General features: G+C 33.0%; 4 protein-coding genes and 1 long non-coding RNA gene across 12 annotated transcripts; 1 reads left to right on the top strand and 4 right to left on the bottom strand.

Moving 5' to 3' along the window:
• Window positions 1-1413: 1413 nt before the first annotated feature.
• Window positions 1414-2001, bottom strand: LOC106797684 (uncharacterized). The gene is made up of 2 exons (XM_014772522.1): window positions 1978-2001; window positions 1414-1857 (listed from the first exon to the last, which is right to left on the bottom strand). Exons 1-2 carry the CDS (start codon window positions 1999-2001, stop codon window positions 1414-1416), a joined length of 468 nt encoding a protein of 155 aa, XP_014628008.1.
• Window positions 2002-2850: 849 nt separating this feature from the next.
• On the bottom strand, window positions 2851-6636 carry LOC100797259 (uncharacterized). 5 transcript variants are annotated; one of them, XM_006605717.4, is made up of 4 exons: window positions 6274-6636; window positions 5505-5854; window positions 3467-5413; window positions 2851-3335 (listed from the first exon to the last, which is right to left on the bottom strand). In XM_006605717.4, the coding sequence occupies exons 2-3, from the start codon at window positions 5849-5851 to the stop codon at window positions 3484-3486; spliced, it is 2277 nt and encodes a 758-aa protein (XP_006605780.1). In that variant the 5' UTR covers window positions 5852-5854; window positions 6274-6636; the 3' UTR covers window positions 2851-3335; window positions 3467-3483. The 5 variants fall into 5 exon arrangements, with proteins under 5 accessions (XP_006605780.1, XP_006605779.1, XP_040869113.1 ...); XM_006605716.4 differs by having other exon boundaries at window positions 2851-3340; window positions 6162-6635; XM_041013179.1 differs by having other exon boundaries at window positions 2851-3340; window positions 5585-5854; window positions 6162-6634.
• Window positions 6637-8401: 1765 nt separating this feature from the next.
• LOC100796732 (probable L-cysteine desulfhydrase, chloroplastic) lies at window positions 8402-10254 on the bottom strand. The gene is made up of 2 exons (XM_003555729.5): window positions 9308-10254; window positions 8402-9228 (listed from the first exon to the last, which is right to left on the bottom strand). Exons 1-2 carry the CDS (start codon window positions 9995-9997, stop codon window positions 8578-8580), a joined length of 1341 nt encoding a protein of 446 aa, XP_003555777.1. The 5' UTR covers window positions 9998-10254; the 3' UTR covers window positions 8402-8577.
• A 7545-nt stretch (window positions 10255-17799) lies between these two features.
• On the bottom strand, window positions 17800-21567 carry LOC100305789 (uncharacterized). Of its 4 annotated transcripts, XM_014772209.3 has the most exons (4): window positions 21419-21567; window positions 19738-19877; window positions 19320-19479; window positions 17826-18086 (listed from the first exon to the last, which is right to left on the bottom strand). In XM_014772209.3, the coding sequence occupies exons 3-4, from the start codon at window positions 19465-19467 to the stop codon at window positions 17944-17946; spliced, it is 291 nt and encodes a 96-aa protein (XP_014627695.1). In that variant the 5' UTR covers window positions 19468-19479; window positions 19738-19877; window positions 21419-21567; the 3' UTR covers window positions 17826-17943. The 4 variants fall into 4 exon arrangements, with proteins under 4 accessions (NP_001236699.1, XP_014627695.1, XP_006605291.1 ...); NM_001249770.2 differs by lacking the exon at window positions 19738-19877 and having other exon boundaries at window positions 17800-18086; window positions 21419-21523; XM_006605228.4 differs by lacking the exon at window positions 19738-19877 and having other exon boundaries at window positions 19320-19525.
• LOC102664366 (uncharacterized) lies at window positions 20231-21134 on the top strand. The gene is made up of 3 exons (XR_420299.4): window positions 20231-20462; window positions 20852-21005; window positions 21112-21134. It is a non-coding gene; the product is annotated as an uncharacterized lncRNA (long non-coding RNA).
• Window positions 21568-25212: the final 3645 nt, after the last annotated feature.

Here is a 25212-nt window from a genome sequence, read left to right as displayed (position 1 = left end):
CAAGAACTGCTGAGGATCTCCCCCATGGGTCAACCCCATTTGATATAGTAGTTCACGCTGTCTCTCAGTGATAGCTTCTTTTTCTTTTTCTAATAGAGCAGAGTTTAACTCTGTTAAAGAGTCCTGTTGGACTTCTTTCTTTTTGTACCACTTCTTTCTAGTATACACCTGTAGACCCTTGGATATCTCCTGGTGCTGCTGATGAGTTTCGTTCAACTAGGCTTCTGGGGTGTTAATAGTGGAAGGCCCAATATAATTGTGGGCTTCTGAATATCCATAAGAAGGGGTGTGTGGACCGGGGGAGGTAAACTCCACGTGTTGACCAGACTTGGGGGCTTCTTCTTCCTCATAAAGGGATTTTTCAAAATCACAATCAAAAGGACTAGGGCCTGCTTTGATTATTTGATGAAACCTGTCACCCAAAGCTTCTGAGTCCATTGACTTTTCATTAAACGTTACATTATCTGGTAGCTGCTTTCCTGTACCCCATTCAAATTGTTTCCTCTTTAAGCTTTCAACAGTATCCGAGGTAGACTTTGAGACCATCAACCTGTCGAGGGGGTCTTTACCCACTGGTTCATTGATGAACCCAGTGGTTAATGGATCTGGCTGTGGGTCGTGACGGTGAAGGGCCTTTTCTCCACCCAGTTCTCCGACGGCCGTTGTCGGAGGTAAAGTCGTCGACCACGATCGCACGGTGGCCATGTCGTCGTCGTCTACATCAGAGATGATTTCTTCAGAGGAAGCCCATAAGCTCCTGTCATGGCGGCACTCGTTTGGCTCTATACCACCGTTCTCTTCGACGATGTAGATGCAGTAGCTAACGCCATCAATAAGGACGCGCGTGGTATGGTGGACTAACGGCGGCCACGACGTCCTCACCAAGACCCTAGCCCGATCTAATCTCTGCATGTGCTCAACGTCTTCATCGATGTCGACCATATCACCCACTGTCGCCACCATTTTACGAATATACTCCGTCTTCCACCCGAGAATCGGAATACCCCAGCAACGAAGCCATACCAATCTGGTATCCATCCACAGCTGAGGATTCCATTTCGTTAATGAGTAGAACAGTGATGAAGACTGTTCTGTCTCTTCACCGATGATCTCTGCTGCTCTCTTATCTGATAAGCCAAGAAGAAGGGCCATGTCGTCGCCCAGATATTTGGCCGTTATGCTTAGGCCTACATGCCAAGCTACTTCCTCGTCCAGCCTTTCGAAAACCTCCAGCTTCTTTAATCTGCCTACCCAAACGTTTTTATATCTAGCCTTGTCTTCCTCCGAGATGTCCAGCGACAGCGTAGTCGATGATGTATCGCCTCCGGCAAAAAGGTTGTTCTCTCTATTCGACTGATTCGGCCTTTGTATCGGCAGTGCTGCTACCTCTGCGTATGATCGATTGGTTGTTTTTTACACTGTAGCTCTACGAGGAGCCTCCCCTAGGCGTATATTTTCAGTCATGTCCACCCTTTCACCCCCAAGCCTGTGTCGGAATGGTTCCTTCATCATGTCACCACGTCCGTACTTGGGGATGTTAACGTGTAACTTGAGCCCCCGTATGAAGCTGTTATCAAGCTCCTTTTCGACACTCCTCCTGTCACCTACTCCTTTGAAACGAGCAAAACCATATCTCTTCCCCTCTCTGTTCCTCCGATTGGGGATGAAAATCTCTTTCAGTTCCCCCCACTGGCTAAAATGTCTCCAGAGCTCTGCCTTTGTTACCTCCTCTGAGAATCTAGTGAAATAGAACGAGGTGATGTCTGCATCGTCCCTCCAGTTCCGTCGAGTTCTTTGCTGCCAACGTCCTTTCCCACCACGTGTCTGTGTGCGCAGATATCTACTCCTCCTCCTTGACTTCACCGTTTTCCACTCAGAATCACCAGCTTCCGACTACACTACTTCCTTCTTTCGTTCCCTCACTGTGTTTCGCTCAAAGGCATTGAAACTCTCTCTCGCTTTGTCCCTCTCTCTCACGTTCTCCCTCTCCCTCTCTCTCATGTTTGTGGTCAATAGTATATAGACATAGATTTGCTTCAAAAAATTTATATAGGCGCAAATTCAACTATATTTTGAAATTTTTAAACGTAAATTTTACATTAAAGCATGTATTAATGTAAAAAGAATTAACTTTGAGTATTTCCATACACATTTTCTAACACAATTTTTATTATTGTATTAATTTATTAGAAATCATAAAATTTCATGAGTTTTATTTCTTATTTAATGAATCTCACTCGTCATTTTTTAATTTTAATTAATATTTAAAAAATTATCCTAGAATATGTTACTAACATCATGCAACCAGCGTGCTTATGAAGAGGCTACAGGTGCTCAATGCAGCCTTTTATTTTTCTTTTTAAATCAAATTAAATATAAATAATAAAATATGTAAGTAGAAAATAAGATGTAGTGTCTATTTAAGAAACTTCACATCTATTTCGTTGTAATGTTAGAAGATCATAGAACGAAGATACAAAATTTGAAGGGTGCAGATCCAATACAAGGGTTTTGCATATTCAGCTTTTATTTTGGTCATGTTTTGTTTGTACAAGACTACTAGTTTCAGTATGACGCTGTGACTGCTGTCAATGTTGTAGACCAAGGCTTAACAAATTCTACTTTAGCTTTGCAATTGATGGTTATGGTAGGTAGCGTAAGGTCATGTTGTCATTATAACCATTTACAAGAGAAGGTGATACCAGAGATCAAAATATCTCTGTGCTTCTCTGAATTTTTAGGTACTGATTCAAATTACATTCGATAATTAATTCAATACAGTTTGGTTAAAATTAATTCTGTAATTGATTAAAATCCAATACCAAGAATAAATTTCCCACACCGTGCATATGCTTCAATACAAATTGATTAAAATTAAGCACTGGTTTAAATTACATTCAATATTTCTCAACCTTAAAACAACCAAGTAGAGAAACCCCCAATCCCAATATCTACTCTTTATTGATGATGTATTCAGTATTTACAATCTAATGCAATTGTGGAAGCAGAATTTATTTAGTAAAGCAGACCATTTATCCGCCTGTAACGAGCTAGAACCAAGAGAGGTCCTCGCTAATTTTATTTGTCTGCCACACACATCCATCGCATTTGCCCGGACTAAGGAGATATTTCAAACAAGGGGGAATCGAACTTGTCAAGATTGCAGCATGAATTTAAACTAGCAAAACATGTGCAAAAGAATACTAAATACCATGAAACCACTATGCTTATCGTACAACTAAACTACATTAATTCTAGTTTTTTTTTTCAGTCCCTTCAGAAGAGCAGTTAGATGCATTGTACAGATCCTTGTGCTACCGATCCTTGCTGAAACTCTGTTCTGATAAAATTGAAAAAGGAAATAATTAGTCAATTGTCAACCCAACATTGCACTTTTAAGACTCAACAGCAAAAATTCAGGATTCTGCAGAGCAAAATAATTTGTTTTATTCAAGGAAGCACTTACCAACGGTGTCCCCAGCACTATAATTGCTCCTTGCAAGTAGACTTGTTATGCCCAAGTCCCTTGCATCGACTGCAATGGAGATGGCGCTTGACTACTTCCTGAGATCCAAATCGCTTCATAGCTGGCCGACCAGGTGGTCTTTTGGTGGGAGGAGGTGTTACTGTTACCACAAGCTGAGAATCTTTTGAAGCAGACACTTCCATGTCTAAAATTGGATGTACAATCTCCGAGTAAGTCAGCCTGTAGCTCTCAGCTGTACAGTATCTGGAGCAATAATCATAAAAACTCTGGTCAATGCCACTAATGACAGCAATGGCATGGCAGCATGGCACACCAGTCAGCTGCCAGGCCTTGCAACTACATTCCCACCTATCAATATCAACCACCTCAGTTGTGTCGCCACAAACCTCATAGGTGCTACAGGTTGATTGTAGAACTGAAAGTGAATTAGATTTTTGGCTTTCCTTCTTAAGCTTCTCCTCCATGGTTGGACTCAACCTAGTTTCCCATTGATCAGATACTGCCTTTCTGGAAATAATTAACTCCATAATCTTACCCCTAATTACATCAACCATCTGTGTTATCGGCAATTCATCTGCATCAGCTGCCCAATTATAGAACAGCTCCCCAAAGTTTGATGTCATGTGATTATACCTAGTACCCAGAAAAAATGAATTTGCCCAGTTCTGGGGCTCACTTTGAATAATCCAATTGTATGCTTCTTCAGAAATCTTTTTAATGCTCTCCATTGAGTTTTGAAAGCCTTCTGGTTTGGTTGCATAAGCAGCAGCATACAAATCTTCAATCATGAGTCGCATTACCTCGTGAGAAAACTGCCCTTTCAAGTCTCTAAAAAGTTGCTCAGTTAAGTATCGCAGGCAGTATGCATGAAATGAACCTTCAAATATTTCAGCAATAGAAGTTTTCAGCCCCTTCTCTCTGTCTGCCACAAATGTTATGGGACAAGATGTTGACAGTACCGACTTTAGTTGAAGTAAGAACCAATGCCAGCTATCGTCCGATTCAGCATCATCAACAATGGCAAAGGCAACAGGAAATACACCATCATCGGCATCCGCAGACGTTGCTGCTAACAAAGTTCCTTGGTATTTTGATTTCAATGGAATGCTATCAAGGAAAATCAGTGGTCGACAACCTTGTTGGAAGCCAAGCAACAAAGCATGAAGTGATACAAAGAGACGATCAAAGCTTGAGTCTTCCTTAGTAGTGCACATCGCAAGACTTCCAGGGTTAGCCTCCATTAATTTTTTACAGAAGAAAGGTAACTGACTATATGCCTCTTTATAAGAACCCTGAAGCTGCTCCTTAGCAATCTCTTTCCCACGCCATGCCTGAAAATAGTTAAGCTGAATTCCATATTCCTGTTTGATGTCATTGACAATGTCCTTGGGCTTGTAATCCGGAAAATCTTTCAACTTCTCCTTTATAATACTGGCCACCCAACTCCTAGTTGCTTGATGCCCAGTTGTTGCAAAAGCCCCTTCACAGGTATGAGTTGAATTCATTTTCTTGATACATATCAATTGAGTAGTTGACAACCTTGATGCATGAATTCTCCAAGGACAACCTTCTGCTTTGCATTTAACAGTTACACGATGACTATCATTTTTCTTATATTTAAAGGCAAATTGATGAGCAATGGCATATTTACGCAAGGATTCTCGAAATTCATGTACACTGCTGAACCTTTGACCCACTCCAGTTATAGTATTCTGCCACTGCTGTGCCCCTTTGGCATACTTCTCATCATTTGAGGATCGAAGAGGAACAGGGGGAACTTCTAGAGGAGTGTCCATGTCCGTATTTGTATCAATTTGATTGGTATCATGAACGACATCAAGCACACCATCAGCAACAGCAGTGTGAAAAGCATTGAGTGGCTCCGGTGCTACTGCTACTGTTTCAGACAAGGTTGTTCTGCTTGACCTAAAAGCCCAGGAATTCCAAAATTAAACTCTAGAAAGTTCCACAAAATAACAATGAGATGTTATTATAGCCCAGAAACAAAGATAACTACCTACTGGCAGGCATGTTTGACACCTCAGGGGCAGCTACCTCTTCAATAAGGATATAGATATCAACAGTAGAAGAACTCACATGAAATTTGATCATTCGTTGTAGATCCTTGTCATTAGAAATAGTAATGAGAATCTTCTTATTCCCTGGAAGGAAATACTTGATAGACATGCTATCAGCTCTAATATTAAACATTTCTGCCACTTCTTCCTTGAACTCATCAAACTTCATTAGATCACCAATGTCTATAGCATGAGCATCACCACCTTTATATGACAAACAACCATCTTTGCCAGTCACAAACTTACCTCCCGACTGACATATTGCAATTATCTTCATAGCAGCCATGACCTATAACACAGCACAATGGAATCCTTATCATCAAAATGCCAGATGGAAAGAATGCTCCGGGAATAATTACAACAACAACAACAAAAGTAGGTAAGTAAAATATAAAGAACATTCAGAAACACCCTTAACACTAAGCCAAACTAACAAGTTTTGACTTTTTACTGTTGCTAGAAAGAAAGGATAGCACAAATTTCAATCATTTTATTTAGGACATTCAGTGGCAAATTCAAATAGACAACGCATTGGGGCATTCATGATAATGGTCCATGACCCCCCAAAAAGAATTGAAATTTAGGGACCAAATAACCTGATAGAGAACTTGGCTGTGTTTCCATTTATATTCAGAAGAGGCATGATCATCAATCAGAGGTTAACCCTAAAATCAGAGGAAACGCAAACAAAGAATAATGTAAAGACACCTGGTTGATTATCAGAAAAGGTGAATTAGGGTTGCTAATCCCCAAACGAAGATGAATTGGATTGCACGGGAAGCACGGTTCTTAGGTTCGTTTTTGCATCGGCGGAGAGAGTGCGGTCACATTTGCTTTTCCTTTGCCAGTGAATAGAAACAGAAGACAAAGACAAATCAAAATATGTATTTGTTTCAATTTATTGAAAGCAACATCTTGTCCTGCTGCTACCGTGTCAAGCGTTTAGGGCTGGACGACACTGGGCTTGAATATACGAAGCCATGCCTATTTATATTACCAGTTCTGATTTTTCATCCTTCTCTTTCTCTTTTTATTTTCTTTTGTAGCTTCTTTTTTACCCCGCCAAATCACATGAATAACACACAATAAACCGTTATCATAATTTTTTTTTGAAAGTTCATTTCTGTATTTGAAATTGATTAAATAGTCACTTTCTTTATCTTAAAAAATAATCTAGATCAATATATTTATTTAAAAACAAGAGAAAATTTAAATTTCCATTGTCTTCCAAATGAATTCTGATAAATCTCCTGTCCCATATGGTTACAATCCTACTTATTCAAGAGATTTTGGGATCTGCTTGGTGATGATATTGTTCATAATGGTGTGGCTTGGTTGAAGCAAGGTTTTTTTTTCCTTCCAAGCTAAACAGTACAAACATTGTCCTTACTCCAAAAATTGATAACTCCTCATCTTTGAAAGATTTGAGGCCTATCTCATTATGTAATGCGTTGTACAAGATTGTCTCCAATGTGTTGGCTAATAGATTGAAATCTATTCTTCCCAAATGTATTTCCAAGAAATTATTTGCTTTTGTTGAAGGTCACTCTATTATTGATAATGTCCTAGTTGCTATTGAAATCATCCACCATGTGAAGTACAAGGTGAGAGGTAAGGAGGAAGAATTTGCTTTGAAGATTGACATAAGCAAAGATTATGACAAGGTTGACAGCAGATATTTGTATGGTATTCTGCTCAAAATGGGGTTTGCTGACAAATGGATTTCCTGGATGTGGAATCAATTGTTTTTCATGTCTTGGTGAATGGAGAGGGAATTGGACCTATTTTTACCAAAATATGTTATTTTATTCTATTTTAAATTTGATTGAACATATTTTAGAATATAGTATAAGAGGAATAGTAAAAAACACACTATGTAAAAAAAAGTTGTAAGTAAAAAAAATATAATTAAAACATACGACCACATTTCTCTAAATAACACATTTTCAAAATTTACTGACAAATTCTCACAATATTCCTCACCCAAGAGCGTGGGACTTAGCCCTTTAATTTTATTTTATTTTTAAATATTTCATAACGCAAGGCAGACTTCCTGCTCTTTCATATGATTAGCAGTAGTGATATGTGCTGTTTGGTAAGAAACTTTTTTCAGTAATGCATTGTCATAAAAAGGTTTTACTTCAATGGTTCTGGCTCACTATTTTTAGGTAGTGAATGTGTTTCAGGCTGTGGGGTATAATACACAAGGTCAAAAGCCACATGTTGCTACCAGTAACCAGGAAAAAAAGTCTCTGTATTGCTTAAGCAGGATTTATCAATCTATCGCGGGTAAAATGTGAGTTTGATTTCTGGCAATGGGTTGTACTCCTTTCTCATTTTTTTATTCCTTCTCTCCTTCCCTTTTTGTAAAGCCAACTGTGAGATCCTTATAAACAATGAACCGTGTGTGGAGTGTTGTTGTTTCCATTAATAGCATGTAACTTATTCTAAACCCGAAAAAGCACAAAGCATAGAAGATAAAATCTATAGGCCAGTCAGAAAATATTAGTTTCATATTTAATCTACTATCTACTATCTACTATATTAAAAGGACTGACTGAAAAAATTAGGTCAAAACAGAGTATCTGATGAAAAAGTTAGAAGTGTCAACAGGGAATTAATTCCAAATAATAGATACACACAGCATCTAATGAGATAGAATGGTTTGCAAATTTCCAATTATACACCCAAAATAGTGTAAACCTATGGATATCATGAGTGTTTATTTGTGCTTCAGCAGCAATGTTGTAAAATATCAAAGAAGCAACCACCAGACCACTACAGTACTGATGGTGCAATATTGCAGAAACGAGTAGTGAAAATGTTAAACAACAAATGTCCACTCAAATACTTGGATATATAGACAATGAAATTTTCAACAGACCGGGCAAAATAGCGCAATCAGCAAAGTGCAAACTCAACATTTGCAAATAGTATCCCACATATAAAATGGACGAATATGTTATTGAGGAGTTAATTAAAACTAAGAGCAGAGCATAGGCTACCCCAATTTCAAGCCGAAAGAAGAGCACAAGTAAACCCATCTTGCACAAGTTGATTAACCGCATTCCTGAACTTATAATAGTCCTCAACCTTGTTGTAAACCTGACGAGAAATTCGTGCATACGCAGTAACAGAGCCATCTTCCCCACCACGAAAATAAATTGGTACTTCAACATCAAATTCATCCCTCAAACGGGTCCTAAGCTTTTGAGCATCAGAGTCACTCCCAATACCCAAAGAAGGAGGCAAACCCACCATCACCATGCTAGCACTCATATGCGAAGGACTCCCAAGGTGGGTCCCCCAAGCCTCCACCAGCATCTCCCCCATCTCAACAACCAAATCATGGTTCCTCTTTCTGATCCCTTCAATCCCACCCTCGAACCTTTTCACGAACTCCATAACCGCCGGAACCACCAGCTGCGCGCTGTAGTCCCTGTTCCCGGTCCACGAGCTCTCCACGGCCAACCCCTTCCCGTACTCGTGCGACACCACGGGATGGTGCAGGTCACGTGCCTTAGAGGAGGCACGTGCGTAGAGGAACGCCACGGAGGGAGGGCAGAAGAACCACTTGTGCAAGTTGCTGGTGTAGAAGTCCGCTCCGATCTCCTGCATGTCCACGCGCGTGCACCCAATCGAGTGTGCCGCGTCCACGAATACCTACTTCATCCAAGTTATAAGATGATGATTTTCTCTGTTAATCATTATTAACAATTATCATTTGAAAAGAAGAAATTACCTGCTCCACACCCTCCTCTCTGCAGATTTTAACCAAGTCCTTAACGGGGATGACCACGCTGGGCATGGAAGTCACGTGGTCGATAACCGCTAAGCGAATTCTGTTGCCTCGGGACTTGCCCCTCTCAAGGGCTTTTCGGAATTCGTTGACTACGTCGTCGTTGGAGGTGACGGGGAAGGGGAGGGGGACTTCGATAACGGTGCCTCCGGCGCGCACCACGTAGGCCTCGATGGCTTTCTTGACGGCGCCGTAGGCGTAGTGGAGCACGAGGACCACGTCGCCTTTCTGGAATTTTGCTTCCTGGAAGGCCCAGGCGGCTTGCTGGAGGACGATGGCGGTGGCGGTGGAGGCGTTGTCGACGAGGGAGATCTCGTCCACGTGTTCGGCGTTGACGAGGTTCTTGATGATGGTGCGGGAGTGAAGGAGTCCCTTCTTGAGGTCGTTGAAGTAGAAGTGGTCCGGTTGCCGGAGGTTCTTCATCTGCCACTCGCGCTGCACGGCGATCACGGAAGCCGGGCAGCACCCGAAGGCGCCGTTGTTGAGGCGCGCCACCGTGGGGTGGTGGTGGGAGAATTCCGATTCGATCTCGGCATGGGTGATAAACGAGGAATTAGTTGAGTTAATGGAATTGCTGAAGAGTTTGATCTTTTTGGAAGGGTGGGGATGAACGGCGTCGCCGTTGGAGGCCATTGGAAAAGATGATGGGAGTGAGGAGAATGAGAATGTGGACAAAGTGTGGTGATATTAATTATCTTTCATTGCACAACATAGTGACATGGGAAATAATTAGGAATATAAAAACGGGGAAAGAACCAACCAGCATAAAGTACCCCTTTTATGGATGCTGCTGTTTTCTTCTTCTTATTATTATTATTCATATTTGTAGAGTTGGTGCAGGGTATCATTGCAATCCATTTGCCATCTTTTCGTTTTTATGCTTGCAAAATTCAATGGTTTCTGTCACACACCCCACTAACAACTATTCATAGGATTTGACTCCTGGGTAATCCTTCCTTGCTTGCTTTATTAATTTACTGCTGATGTAAGTGTTTTAATTTCTCTAACTATTTATTTCCCCAGCCAATATTCCTTCCAACTAATGATTATTGTTTCTGTGTGCTCTAATACATGGGCTAATGCTTTGTTAATGTAAGGGGGTTGTTGGTTTGGCATTTTATAAATTGTGAGGATTTGGTTAATTATCATACCACTTTATTTTATATCATCTTATAAATTAGAAGTATTATAGCTTGTTTGGGCATGCCTTTCAAATCCACCTTTAGTCAAATTTGTTAAAAACAATAAAAGACGCAAAAACTATAATTTGCTGGATCCACATCTGAGAGCAACAAATGAATTACAAAACACAATGCTTTGTGTTTTGAAGTTGCGTTTAGACCTCACATGTAGTACCACCGTTAAAGTAGAAAATTACTTTAAAAATAGGTTAATAATAAACATGTTGTTTCTCAACCACTGATCTCTCTTAAAATCAAATAGGTCATATTTAGCAAAGAGATTAACATTTATATGCACTAATAATATAAAATAAATCCAATCATATATTATTATTTAAATTATTTTAAAAACTAATAAATTTATCATATATTAACTGTGTGCATAATTCTTTTTTTCTTTAGTGATCATGAACTCTTCTTTGATAACTTTTTTTTTTCATCCACAATCACAAGGCTCAAACATGAAATATTACTTTTAAAAAAAAACTAAACTTAGTTTTGTTGGTTTTGTTTTCTCTTAGCTTATTATTTGATTATTTGCCTCAACTAGGTTTTGAAGTTTCGTGTGAATAAGTACATCGCTCAAATCCACGACTCGTTAATTTATGACCATTTGGAAATATACAATTAACCAAAACCCTCCACTTGTTATTGAAAAATGTGGTCAAACCCTTTGGAAACAACACAGAACAATAGGAATCATATTCATGTTCATATAATTGTTAACGACGACTTTTTCTTTTGGGTAATACAATGTTTCAGGTTTACATATCACCAGTCAATATTATATAAACCCATAAATTTGAAATAGTTGGTTTGATTCATTTTTATATTATGTATATTAATAAAAAAATTTAATTACAATAAATTGACATGTATGAAAATATTGTTAAATTTTGTAATAATTATTTTAAAAGTCATATTTTAATTAATTGACAATATAAAATTTTGTACACTAATTTTTATCTTTATATATATAAAAGTAGAAGTAAAAGTATAAATTAAATTCAATTTTCCGTTTTTTTAAGGATAAAATTTTAATTGTAGAAATATTTTTTATATTATAGTTGTTATAATTATAATTATAATTAAAAGCATTATATTTTATTTAAAACATCATATATAAATTGAAATAAATAAACATGATACGTAAAATTTGTATTTTGTATTTTAAATTTCTGCTTTATGATTAAATATATAATAATTTTATATTTTAAAAAATGAATGTTTAACTGCAATTTTTTTCTTACAAAAATCAGAAATTGTTTTATATTTAAAATTTTCAAACCTTTGTTTTATTTTTCTTTCAAAAATTAATTAAAAAATAGACCAATCTTTATTTTATATTAATAATTTATAATTAAATACTACTTTTATTTTATAAAAATTATACATATTTTTTGAATTACACATTATTAAAAAAATCGTGCCAATTATATTAATTAAGAGTTTGAATCAATTAAAGAATATTTATGCTAATTAATATTTATTATGAGCCTCATAGTCAATCAAAATATCTTTAAAGTTATAGTCACATTAAACAATAGATTACGTTATCAATGGATGGTGTCTTAAATGTTAATGCATATAATATTTATTATGAGCGTTTGGATTATTTTCAGTGATGGAAAAATTATTAAAATATGTTTGCCAATTAAAATATATTTGAGTTAAAAGAGGATTTCTTAGGTGGAAAATTTCATAATTGTTTTTTTCTCCTTGATGAATTTTCCTTACATGAATTTACATATATTTATCTCACAAAAGTATACTTATTTTGTTTGTGTAAATGCATATTTAAATTGAGAAAGAAGATTCTTAGGTAATGAAGTAGCCACCTTTATTATTTTTAAAATTAAGTAACTATCTTTATCTGTATCTGTTAGATCTATTTTTTTTTTCTCCCCAAAGAATTAGTGTTATGTATTCCTATACAAGTTGGGTTTATATTTTCCTTTGGAAAGGTTGAATATTGTTTATTAGCTTCAAAAAAGAAAAATGTTGTGAATAAAAAATTATATACAGCCTTTATATTAATAATGTTTAATTTCTTTTATATCAAATTATTTTTTATTTTTTTTAATTTAAAAATATAAAAAACTATATTTTAAAACTATTATATATTTTATTTATTTTGTGTTAATCCATATTTATATTAATTTGATGCACGGGCATTCATACTAGCACAAATCAATTTGCGTGTTTCTTTTTTTATAATCATTGGTTTTTTATGTCAATAGATGCTTAAATATTTATATTTAATTTAATATATAAAAATTTTATATTAATGATGTTTAAATTTATTTTTATATCAAAACATCACTTATTTTTTAAAAATTGAAAGTATAAAAAATTATATATTTTAAATGATTATATATTCTATTTATATTACACTAATCTATATTTATATTCATTCGTTACACAAGTAATCATACTAAAACAAATTCATTGGAATGATTTTTTTTAATAATTATTGGATTTTTTTTATGTTAAAGGACTGTTAAATATTTATATTTAAATTTGATGTATTCAACTTTCATATTAATGATATTTAAATTTCTTTTATATCAAAATGTTCTTCATGTTTAAAAATTTGAAAGTATAAAAAAATTATTTTTAAACTATTATATACTTTATTTATGTTGTGTTAATTTATATTTATATTTATTTGTTTCACGAGTATTGATGTTAAAGTAAATTCATTTGAGTGATTTTTTTATAATCATTAATTTTTTATGTCAAAAGATTCTTAGATATTTGTATTTATTTTTAATGTATATAACTTTTATATAATAGTATTTAAATTTATTTTTATATCAAAATACTTTTTTTTTTAATTTGACAGTATAAAAAGGTTATATATTTTTTAACTTGGGTGATCATTCATTTTTATAATCATAAGTTTTGGAGACTCAACAAAGTATTCTATTACATCCTAAAAATGTGATAAAAATTTAGATGTTATTTTTTATTTGTAAGAATCAAAAGATAATGTTAAAAAATTGATAATAATTCACTTATATTTTCTAACCTATTGAGACCCCTTGACACAAAATTTTAGATGTGTTCATAAAGTTTTGCTTCCAAATATATAAATTTAAACATTTAATCATGATAAAAAAAATCAAGTAAAAATTATCATAAGTTTTTAGTAAATGTCTATGCTTATTTAAATAAATAAATTTAAATAAAAATATTCAAATCCTCTTTTTATCTCATGTTGATTTATAATTTAGATTTTCTCGCTTTTTTAAGGTTAAAAGAGTAATTTTACATCAGTTTTCATCCTAATAAGAAAATACTTTCCCATTCATAATTTTGAGGATAAAATAGTAATTTTACTTTCCCACTCTTTTTAAGATAAAAGTGTAATTGTAGAATTAATTTTTATATTATAATTTTATATTTAAAAACATTATATTGTTTGATTAAAAAATATTATATTTTTTATTCAAATCATGATATATAAATTAAATTAAATAAATAAATAAAATGATATATAAATTTTAGAACTTTACATTTTACATTTCCAGTTTGTAATTAAGTAGATAATAATTTGTAATTTAAAAACACTTTTATATAAAATTTTAAAACGCTTAATTGTAAAAATAAAAAATTTACGAAAAACTGAAAAATTATTTTATATTTAAATACAGTATACCTTTGTTTTATTTTTCTATAAAAAAATTTAATTTACGGATTTTATTTTATTTTCTGATTATTTTTCTATAAATTATTTTATGGACCTTCAACCTTTCGTAAATAGTAGACGACATTTGTATAATTTACTTTGATTTCCTGAAATGATATTGAATTTTATTTAGGGACTATAATAAGTAACGATTCTTATTGCAGTTTATTTAATATCATTTAATTACATTTTATTGAATTTTAATTAGGGATTATACGTTTAAATGAATATCACTTATATTTAACACAAATTTAAGAAATTTTTCGATCAGGGCCAATTTGTACTAATTTTGAATCAACCAAAACATCATTCAAATTCTAATTCTAATTATACATGTAAATTATAAAAAAATCATGATAACTAATAAAAAATTACCATAATAATACATTAAATAAATTTAATATCATATAATATAATTTTTTAAAAATCAATTTAAAATGTAATCAATCAATTCTAATTATTTTTTAATTATTAATTTTTTAATCTCATAGATCATTCAAATTGTAATTATTTACAAATTGAAGAAATGTCTCACTTAATGATATTAGGATCAATTAATGGAATAAGAATCATTAAAATGAATTGAATGATGTCATTGTTACTCATTGAAAAATTTTCAATTAGCTAATAATTGTCTTATAAACTTTATTTTAATGACCATTTTGTAGACAATTATTTTAATATTTCAATATATTTAATTTTATTTGATCTTGTTTATAATAATTTTTCAATAAATTAATATAGCTTTAAAATAGTTTAAATGTTTGATTTTTCATTTAATTTTAATTTATTTTAGTGTAGAAATAAATGAAAAAAGATAGATGGTGTTGGACCCAATTCAATGCCTTTTTAAAGGGACATTTTAAGGCTAAAGGGGTCAGACATGTCAGGCTCAATGCGCACTTCATGCTAAATACATTATTTCTCCTTCATGGTATTTGGGCTCAGCACAAACGCTGCACAATCACTTATAGCAATTCTATTTTGCATATAGGTTTAGCATGCAACTCAAGCTCAGTGCAAAGATCACTTAGATAAGTGTTGTTTTTGTATGTGTGCTTAAGGCGAAAGCTAGCCTTAGTGCGCAAGCCATTAACAGTGTAATGTGTTTGACCCTATTTAAGCTCTAAGGTTGTAAATTGCAAGCATTAACAATGTAGTGTGTGTGACTCTATTTGGTTAGCGGGAGCTGTCTAGGGTTCAAGGGAAGGATGGGAAGCTCTCTCCCTTGCTCTCCATGACTTCCCTACCATTTTTCATCATCTCTTTCATCTATTTTCTTATTTTCTTCTTGTGGTTATGTAGTTAGATTTATCCATTTTGGGGATTGATGTAACTGAACTTATCCTTATGCTTATATTTTGATTATTAATCCATGTTTATTATTCATTATTAAGTGTTTTCTTCTATGCATTAATGCTTGTTTTGGTTTGATCACCCTTTACTTGATGTTGTAATTTGAATTGTCATTAGGAAATATTTTTGAACTTAGAAATGGAGAGAAACACCTCAAGGGTGTTGTGTCTAGGGATAGAGAAGGCTTATTTGTCGTCTTTTAACTCTTGTTCTTAAAACAAGTCACTTAATTAGATTAGTCAAGGGATTAGTAGTTTGGTCAAGAAGCTTAGATTTTTCCCATTGAGTGATCAGGGTTTTAGTATTTTAGTGAGTTGTTAATAATAATTGAGCTTTGAACTAGATGAATAACCTTTGTTTGCATTAGGAGGTGACTTAGTGGAATCAACCTCAACTCTTTTATTCTTTGTTATTTTACATCTTTTTATCGCACTCTATGTGTTCGTAAAAATGCCAAAAACAATTTTTTATTTATTTATGCTATTTTTATTTACATTTTCACAATCCAATTAAATTTATTATTGTTTTATTTATTTATTAACTCTAACTTTGCTTCTACATCTTATACTATTTTATATATCTCATGTTGAATTTGGCCCATGGAACAAATTTAAAATTTCAAACAATTATATTTTACTTAAAGATATTTTTAATTAAAACAAATTTTATTTTCTTTTGGAGGTCTTTAAATTAGTTTTAATTTTAAGTTTTAAGTCATAATAAATTTGGTCCCAACATAATAATTCCTTTAACATAATATAACAAATAGGTATTAATACTTCACATGGATGAATAGTTTTTTTTTTAAATAATTAAAAAAAATTACACTAAATAGGTATGTCTCTGAGTTGATTTTTAAGCAAATAATTATTTATTTATTATGTTCTCACTTAAATAAATTATTCATGATTTTTTCTACTCGGACAAATTTTAATTTTCTTTTATACATAGATTGTCAATATATTAAAATAAAAATTATGTATAAAATATAACCATAGAATTTTTTATTTATAAAAGAAAGTACATTTTTTCACTTAATTAATAGAAAAGAGCATTTAACCTAATGTCATGTCACATTAATATCTCAATTATTATGTTTATGGAAGTATAAAATAAAAATATAACAAATTACATTACATACAATACAAAATCTAAATAAAAATCTCAAACTATTTTTAATCCTGTGCAAAGCACTGTCAAAATCTAGGAATTATAAAAAAGTAAAATCCTTATTAAAACTAAATTCACTTAAATCCTTTTCTCGTTACATAAGGATCTGCTCCTCTTGGAAGAATGTTATCTATCATGGAATTAATAGAAAAGCTTACGAAGAAAAAACAGATATATTTGGAAAATATATACACTAAAACTTTCCTGAAATAAAAACAAGGCAATATATATTCTTTTAACGAGGTTGAACAATTATATACTTTTATACGGTGATATGGAAACCAACAACACCATATTAGTTAGGACTCTACATGATAACTTCTATACTTGTCGATTTCATTTTCCACTTAGTCATATTCATTTTTATTTAATAATATATAAATTATATTTCGACATTGGCAGATTTTTGTTTTTTAAAAAAGAACTTTTGTTATAACGTGTTATACTATTTGGCTTTGGCTTCAAAGTTGCATACAAAGCTACGTGCGATGATAGAATACGAATCCATCGAATTTCCTGTGAAAAAAAGTTGTTTTGATTTTGTTTTCTACCTAATTATTTGGCACATAACGAAGAGTTCGTTCATCTTTGCCTAATTATTTGACACATAACAAAAGTTCTTTCTTCTTTTTTCTTATTCCCTTTTTTTGTTTTGTTTTTGTTTTTCAGTTTTAGACCTTTGGTCTCCCTCCTATCTCACCGCACCCAATCACTATTAATCCGTCAATGTTGAGAGACAAATTGCTGTCTCAAAGCTCAAAGATTGTTGACTTCTCTACTCAATCGAACCAGATCATGTTGTTAAAGGATAATTACCATTTAAGATGAAGTTAACATCGTTATTGCCATATAAGAAACAGTTGAAATTAATCAGTGATGCTCTAAACAAAAGTAGCCTTGATATAATCGGTATGTGAAATAAATAAGTTGAACGACTAATTTGGAATGAAAAATGGTTGGAGGAAAATTTTCAGGGGAGAAATAAGAGAATGAAAATAATTTTTTACCCTTTATAGCATCTAAGAATAGTTGGATTAATTAGCCAAATTTTCCCTTAGTGATGTGCCAGAAAATGTCATCCATACCATAAAACTTACACATGCGAGATAATTGCAACCTACCTCATCAAGTATATTATGATGTTATCAGTAGGGGAAAAAGAAAGGGGGTGACAACACCAGTTAGTTTTTATTGTCATAAGCAGCTATATTCTGGGGCTCACATTCAGGACTAAACAAACGAACCAGCAAAGCCGTGCCTGAGCTCGCAGTTACAGCTCCACATGCTGCCCAACGAAGACTCCTAGGATTTGTAATTCGAGGACCTGCATAACCAACAAAGATTGAGAGAATACATAAGGATGAATTACAGTAGAGAATTTTTTACACTGTTTAAAACCTCATAAAATCATTTCAAGAGAGAAACTCCATCACAAGAAACAAGTATGGAGGCTTGGTTCTAAATAAGAAGCATGCTCCCCTCCTTATTAATCCGGCCACTCTGTTACACTGAAATAACTGAATGAACAAAAAGAACAAGCTTGACTAGTTTAAAAAGCTGCTCACACTTTCACCTAAAAAAAAAGCTGCTAATATCAAGAAAAGAGTACTGACTACTCACTTAGTTCAGTTAAAGTGAACTAATTAAGTAGACTTTATAATACTAAAGACTAGACTAGAAAGCTGCAATAGTCACGTTGGCTCACAGTTGTGTTGAGATATCACATATTACAGAAATATCATAGGAGATACGATACATATTTGATTTAGTTGACTTAGTTCCTATATATATCACAGATTAGATCGCCTATTTTTAGGATATTTACTGTACATTTTCTAATTAGGATCTTAAGTGTCCTATATTTTTTTTATAGAAAACAAAAAATGAAAAATTACTCGATATTTGACATTTTGATTAATGCAATGTGGATATATCTTCCGGATAAAAAAAGAAGTCATTTCATTGTTTTTCATTCTTAGTAAAATTAAGAAAAAAAATTGTTTTTTATTTAGTTCCATTCTTTTATATATTTGGCTTCTTCTAGTATCTAACTATCTATATGTTTTGACTAGGGCATGGCCAAACAAGGAATTGTCCACATTGGTGACTAAAGATAAACATAAAGATGTTATCTAAACCCTAAACTTAGCTGCTTCAAGGTATGTTATCTCTCTGTTACTCATCTCTTGACTCTGACCTACTACTGACTTGAGTGTTAAAGTCTTTGTAAGTTACAACCCCACAGCACCACAATTGTGGAGCATAGAAGACCAACCTTCTTCTTTGAGGCTGTGAGGTACTGAGGTACATGATAAATTTCTCTTGGGGTTTTGAAGGTTAATCTATCAGGAATATACATATTTATTTTACAACCTTTTTCCTCAGGTCTCAACTAGTTGATTTAGAGATTCAGAAAAACATTAAAACTGTCAATAAAAAGCTCCAGAAATGCTGGATTTACTTTAATTGCCATGCACAGGAAAGCAATGTTGTCAGCAATTCAGTCACAAAGTTCAGATAGAACAAGAGAGAAGCAAGGGCAAAAGGTAGAACAAACCATAGTGCATTCGGCAAAGGACCCAAAATCCTAATGCTCCACCAACACTAAAGATTGCAGCTGTGTGCCTCATTAGCCTGGAACAAGGTTTTGCATCAGACCTCATGACCTCACCATCAGAATAGCCTAAGAAACGCCTCAGCGACATTGTGTTATCTACCTGACACAAATATCCCTTGGTAGTTAACAGCTAATGCCTCAACATACTGTTCAAGTGTGCATAAGAAAGATGTTCACTAGAATGGCTCTAACTTTAATATAACAGTAAAACATATCAGAAAGTCATTTTGTATCAGTGTGCCTGAGATTGCAATTGAGAGATGGCAATTATAAACTTAAAAATGGTTGATGCAAAATGAAAATCAAACAGAATAAAAGAAATAATCATTGTAAGGGCAGAACAGAATAAAGTTGATACCTAATTGGCTAGTAGGATGGAATCAAGTATATGCAAGGAACAAAATATCTCCTGATGCTGCTTATATTGCATGTTGTGGAAACTACTTCGAATTTTTTTAGTAGAACTTTCCCTATGCTAGTTTTTAATTCTGTAATAAACTGTATAAAAATAGCCACACAATATGCAAGACAGGTTAATAAAATGTTATGCACTTTAAGAATCAAAATTGACAAAGACAAGCTTCATTATCACAGAGCTAATGCAGCAGCAGAAGCTATAAGGTCATATTGCAGCAGGGTGGGGTAGCTACATACACTACCCATTAGCATTTATAAAACATAAAATTGTCTCAATATATGCAACAATGGTCCCTATTAAACAGCTTTATCTCATTTCTTTCAAAAGTCAAATTCAGAGAAGTCACATTTCAGACCGTGGAGGTATTGTTTCATAATAAAAACTAGGATTTAGGCCCTGTTTTGATAATATTTTCCATAAGCCCTATAAGGAAAAGAAAATAGAACGGAAAAATGAAATAAACTTCTTTTATAAGCTAAAATTAACTCATAAGTTAAAATTAGGTTTTGGTGAAACTAATATAAGAGAATTTCTACAAATTAACTTATGCATACACTAATTTTATGCATACACTAGTTAAATGAGTTTGATCTTGATTTGCAGGCACAACCTGATGATGTATGCTCACAGGTTGGCTTATGTTTCAAAAGGACTAAATCAGAGAGGTTAGGATTTGTTCTTTTAAAATCATAATTAGCATTTTTATATTTCAATGTTTTTGTATCCCCTTTTTATCATATTTGATTCAGTACACTTCAATTGAGTAATGATTTGAAGATGTTGGATGGATGCTTAGTAACTCTGGCTGTGAGCTTAAAGTCAAGTTCTAAGTATAATCAAGTGTACAATATGCAGAGATTTTCTGCAAAAAAGTTGTCAAAGAACCTCCTTTACCAACCAACCTCCATTACCTACCAATCAAATTTACAATTACTGGTTTATAAATTTCTTTTTTTGCCATTGGGAGAGTTTAGGTTCCATTCTTGCTTATAATGCTATCAGATTTTGGCTGAAACAGACTCCAAAATTTACTTTGAATCCTAATGCCGTGCAGCAATGGAATTGAGATGGTGACCGAAAAGGAACAGAGAGAGTTGTCAACTAAAGATACTGCTTTGTGCACTTCCTGTCAGATGCTAGTGGTTTGGATTCAGAATCAACTAAAACATAAGAAGACCAAGGAGATAGTATTCAACTATGTAAATCAGGTAGGGCTTCTGAACCATCCTGTCCAGAAACCCAAGTTGTGGGTTACATTTATATCAGTATAAAGTGTGCTATTTTTTTATTTTTTTTTCACTTGATCATTGGCAGCTGTGCGAGAGCTGGCCTAGTCCAAAAACCTAATTTTATCTTATGAGTTAATATAATGGTCCCTTTGGGTCATTTTAACAAACACACAAAAAGCAAGCTCATCAAATAATCAGACTAAAGATAAAACCAGATTTCGATTTTTAAGCAGAAACAGAATTAAAGGAGCATGTTAGATAAGGGCTAAACGAATAAATTGCACTCAGGTTGCAGCAACATGAGGTTTAACAGAAAGAAACTCGTTATAAGCATGAAAGGGAAGAAGCTGAAGCTGAATTGAAGCTTCAGTTCAGAATGGTAAAAGAATTACCTCAAAATACAAAGAGACCGGAGCTAGAGAGCGTTGGTGCCTCGCCGCCTTTGCAAAGAAGAAGCAGCTTTCCTTGTGCCGGAGTCAAGTGACCCAGGCCGGGTTAGTATTATAACAGGGGGACGACATTTGTATAATTTACGTTGATTTTATTTAATATCATTTAATTACATTTTATTGAATTTTATTTAGGGACTGTACGTTTAAATAAATATCACTTATATTTAACACAAATTTAAGAAATTTTTCGATCAGGGCCAATTTGTACTAATTTTGAATCAATCAAAACATCATTAAAATTCTAATTCTAATTATACATGTAAATTATATAAAAAATCATGGTAATTAATAAAAAATACCATAATAATACATTAAATAAATTTAATATCATATAATATAATTTTTTTAAATCAATTTAAAATGTAATCAATAAATTTGAATTATTTTTTAATCTCATGGATCATTAAAATTATAATTATTTACAAATAGAAGAAATGTCTCACTTAATGATATTAGGATTAATTAATGGAATATGAATCATTAAAATGAATTGAATGATGTCATTGTTATCCGTTGAAAAATTTTCAATTAGCTGATAATTGTCTTAGAAACTTTATTTTAATGATCATTTTGTAGATAATTATCTTAATATTTTAATATATAAGTTTTTTTGGTCTTGTTTATAATTAATTTTTGAATAAATTAGTATAGCTTTAAAATGGTCTAAATGTTTGATTTTTCATCTAATTTTAGTTTAAAAAGATAGATGGTGTTGGACCCAATTCAATACCATTTTAAAGGAAAATTTTGAGGCTGTAGGGATCAGATATGTCAGGCTCAATACACACTTCATGCTAAACACATTATTTCTTTTTCATGGTATTTGGACTCAGCGCGAACGCCAAACTCAGTGCACAATCACTTACAACAATTCTATTTTGCATATAGGCTTAGCATATAACTTAAGCTCAACGCAAAATCACTTGGACAAGTGTTATTTTTGTATGTGTGTTTAACGAGAAAGCCAGCCTTAATGCGCAAGTCATTAACAATGTAGTGTGTTTGATCCTATTTAAGCTCCAAGGTTGTAAATTACAAGCATTAAATAGTGTAGTGTGTTTGACTCTATTTGGTTAGGGGGAGCTGTTTAGGGTTGAAGTGAAGGTTGGGAAGCTCTCTCCCTTGCTCTCCATGATTTCCTTACCATTTTTCATCATCTTTTTCATCTATTTTCTTATTTTCTTCTTATGGTTATGTAGTTAGATTTATCCATTTTTGGGGTTGATGTAACTGAACTTATCCTTATGCTTACATTTTGATTATTAATCCATGTTTATTATTTATTATTAAGTGTTTTCTTCTATGCATTAATGTTTGCTTTGGTTTGATCACCCTTTACTTGATGTTGTGATTTAAATTGTCGTTAGGAAATGCTTTTGAACTTATATATGGAGAGAAACACCTAAAAGGTTTTGTGTCTAAGGATAGAAAAGGTTTATTTGTCATCTTTTAACTCTTGTTCTTAAAGCAACTCACTTAGCAAGATTAGTCAAGAGATTAGTAGTTTGGTCAAGAGGCTTAGATTTTTCCCATCGAGGGATCAGGGTTTTAGTATTTTAGTGAGTTGTTGATAATAATTGAGCTTTGACCTAGATGAGTGATCTTTGTTTGAATGAGGAGGTGACTTAGTAGAATCAACCTCAACTCTTTTATTCTTTGTTATTTTATCTCTTTTTTTCGCAGTCCAATCAAACTCATTGTTGTTTTATTTATTTATTAACTAATTTTGCTTCTACATCTTATACTATTTTATATATCTCATGTTGAATTTCGCCCATGGAACAAATTTAAAATTTCAAACAATTATATTTTACTTAAAGATATTTTTAATTAAAACAAATTTTATTTTATTTTGGAGGTCATTAAATTAGTTTTAATTTTAAGTTTTAAGTCATAATAAATTTGGTCCCAACATAATAATTCCTTAAATATAATCTAACAAATGGGTATTAATACTTCACATGGATGAATAGTTTTTTTTAAAAAAAATAGTTTAAAAAATTACACTAAATTCACAAAGATAAATTTTTTTACTAATTTTTTTTGTCCTAAAGTAGAGATCACAGGTGTTCCTAGTAACACCTCAAATTTTAGACCGAAAATATTGCTTGAAGACACTTTGATTTTATTTATTTTACACACACGCAAGCACACACATAAATAAAACACGTTATTCATAAAATGCTAAATAGTTCTATGAAATTAAAATAAATGCAGATGTAGAGTAACTCAATTTTCATACATAAATAAAATAAAACATGTAGTGTCAAAGATAAATATACGAATACAACCCATAATAGTGTGATAATACACAAAATACATTTTACATTCCTACTATAATAAAATACATGTTCATGGAGAAAATATCTCTCAAAATACATCAAAAACATTAAAGAAAACTAGGACTAGAGTAGACCACTTATTACACTAGGAATACTAAATTAACTAAGACGCGTCCTTGGAATGTTTGTCACTTTCCTCTTTAGACATTGGCTCCAACTGCCTTAAAAGTTTCTAGTACTCCTCATTCTCTTTGGGCGACATGTCCAAATGGTCACCTCGGTCCTCTATAGCCTCTACTAGATGTACTTGATGCACATTGTATTGACAAACATTGTCTCGCTCATCATACTCCTCCGGAGTCAACAGGAATTCCAAAACAGGATGTTGCGTTTCCAGTATGAGATACAAACAAGTATCTTCATAGTATTGAAGCTTTGCACGAGACGTGAATCCCCAGGGGATATAGTAGGTTAGTAAACAGTCAATGGTAAAGGGCATTGCATCCAATCTATCAGCTGACACTACATGGACTCGAGTATGGCAAGTGAAATATGTAATATGTGTTATGGTGCAAGGCCATACCCATTCTCTCTGTGAGCTATGTCAAGCTTGGGGATGCCTTGGTATACTTGACACTGTAAAGGGTGACCCAAGCAGGGATGATTATTCCTCCCATTCCATTTGCTATTGGGCCATACCAAGGGGTTAATCTTTTTTTTTATTCCCAAAATGTCATTCCCAAGGAATTATGATTCTGTAGAGTAATAATTGCATTTTTGTTTTTTAATCATTTTTGCACCTCCCCCTCAACACAACAAAATTATGATTCCGATATATAATGTATAAAGAAATCGCAATTTCATTGTATTTTTTTTATTACCCCAAACATAACAACAAAATAATGATTTTGTTAGTTTTTTTTACACCCACCTTAACATAGTAGAATCATGATTTCGTTGTGATATTTAAATCCCAAAGAAAATAGGTAACAAAATTATGATTTGGTTGTGTCATAAATCCCAACAGAATCACAATTTTGTTACTTATTTTTTTCCAAACAAAAAGAAAACGGAATTGTGATTTTGTTGTAGAGTTACCTACAATGAAATCACAAATCCGTTGAATCAAAAGAAGCAAGAAGAAAACACATCAAACTGGAAAGGAGAGGGAGAAGGGTTTAGGCATGAGTTGGGATTCCGTTGTACGATTACCTACAATGAAATTACAAATCTATTGAACTAGAAATAACGAAAAAAAATAAAAACACCTAGGATTGGGAAGGAGAAGGGTTTGGGCGTTGGTTGGGAAGGAGAAGGGGTGAAGGTTTGGGCGCAAAGAAGAGTTCAAAAGGGATGGATTGAAAAAGGGCTTAGATTTGCAAGAGGGACAAAGAAGGTGAAATTTAAAGTTTAAAGTAGATGGATAATTTTGCACTTAGGTAGAGGCCAATA

The sequence above is a fragment of the Glycine max genome, chromosome 20 (genome assembly GCF_000004515.6).
Source record: "Glycine max cultivar Williams 82 chromosome 20, Glycine_max_v4.0, whole genome shotgun sequence".
Taxonomy (NCBI): domain Eukaryota; kingdom Viridiplantae; phylum Streptophyta; class Magnoliopsida; order Fabales; family Fabaceae; genus Glycine; species Glycine max.
Note: the sequence above shows the minus strand (reverse complement) of the source record. Positions and strands in the feature narration are given on the sequence as shown.

Excerpts from the sequence above, each read along its gene's own strand:
- LOC106797684 (XM_014772522.1), bottom strand. The coding sequence starts at position 2,001 with ATGAGAGAGAGGGAGAGGGAGAAC. Across the intron at positions 1,858-1,977 it reads GAGAGAGGGAGAGGGAGAAC|TCAAGGAGGAGGAGTAGATA; the intron begins GTGAGAGAGAGG and ends AAAACGGTGAAG.
- LOC100797259 (XM_006605717.4), bottom strand. The coding sequence starts at position 5,851 with ATGGCTGCTATGAAGATAATTGCAATATGTCAGTCGGGAGGTAAGTTT. Across the intron at positions 5,414-5,504 it reads TCAAACATGCCTGCCAGTAG|GTCAAGCAGAACAACCTTGT; the intron begins GTAGTTATCTTT and ends CTGGGCTTTTAG.
- LOC100796732 (XM_003555729.5), bottom strand. The coding sequence starts at position 9,997 with ATGGCCTCCAACGGCGACGCCGTTCATCCCCACCCTTCCAAAAAGATC. Across the intron at positions 9,229-9,307 it reads GAGAGGAGGGTGTGGAGCAG|GTATTCGTGGACGCGGCACA; the intron begins GTAATTTCTTCT and ends TGGATGAAGTAG.
- LOC100305789 (XM_014772209.3), bottom strand. The coding sequence starts at position 19,467 with ATGTCGCTGAGGCGTTTCTTAGGCTATTCTGATGGTGAGGTCATGAGG. Across the intron at positions 18,087-19,319 it reads CCTTTGCCGAATGCACTATG|GTCCTCGAATTACAAATCCT; the intron begins GTTTGTTCTACC and ends TTGGTTATGCAG.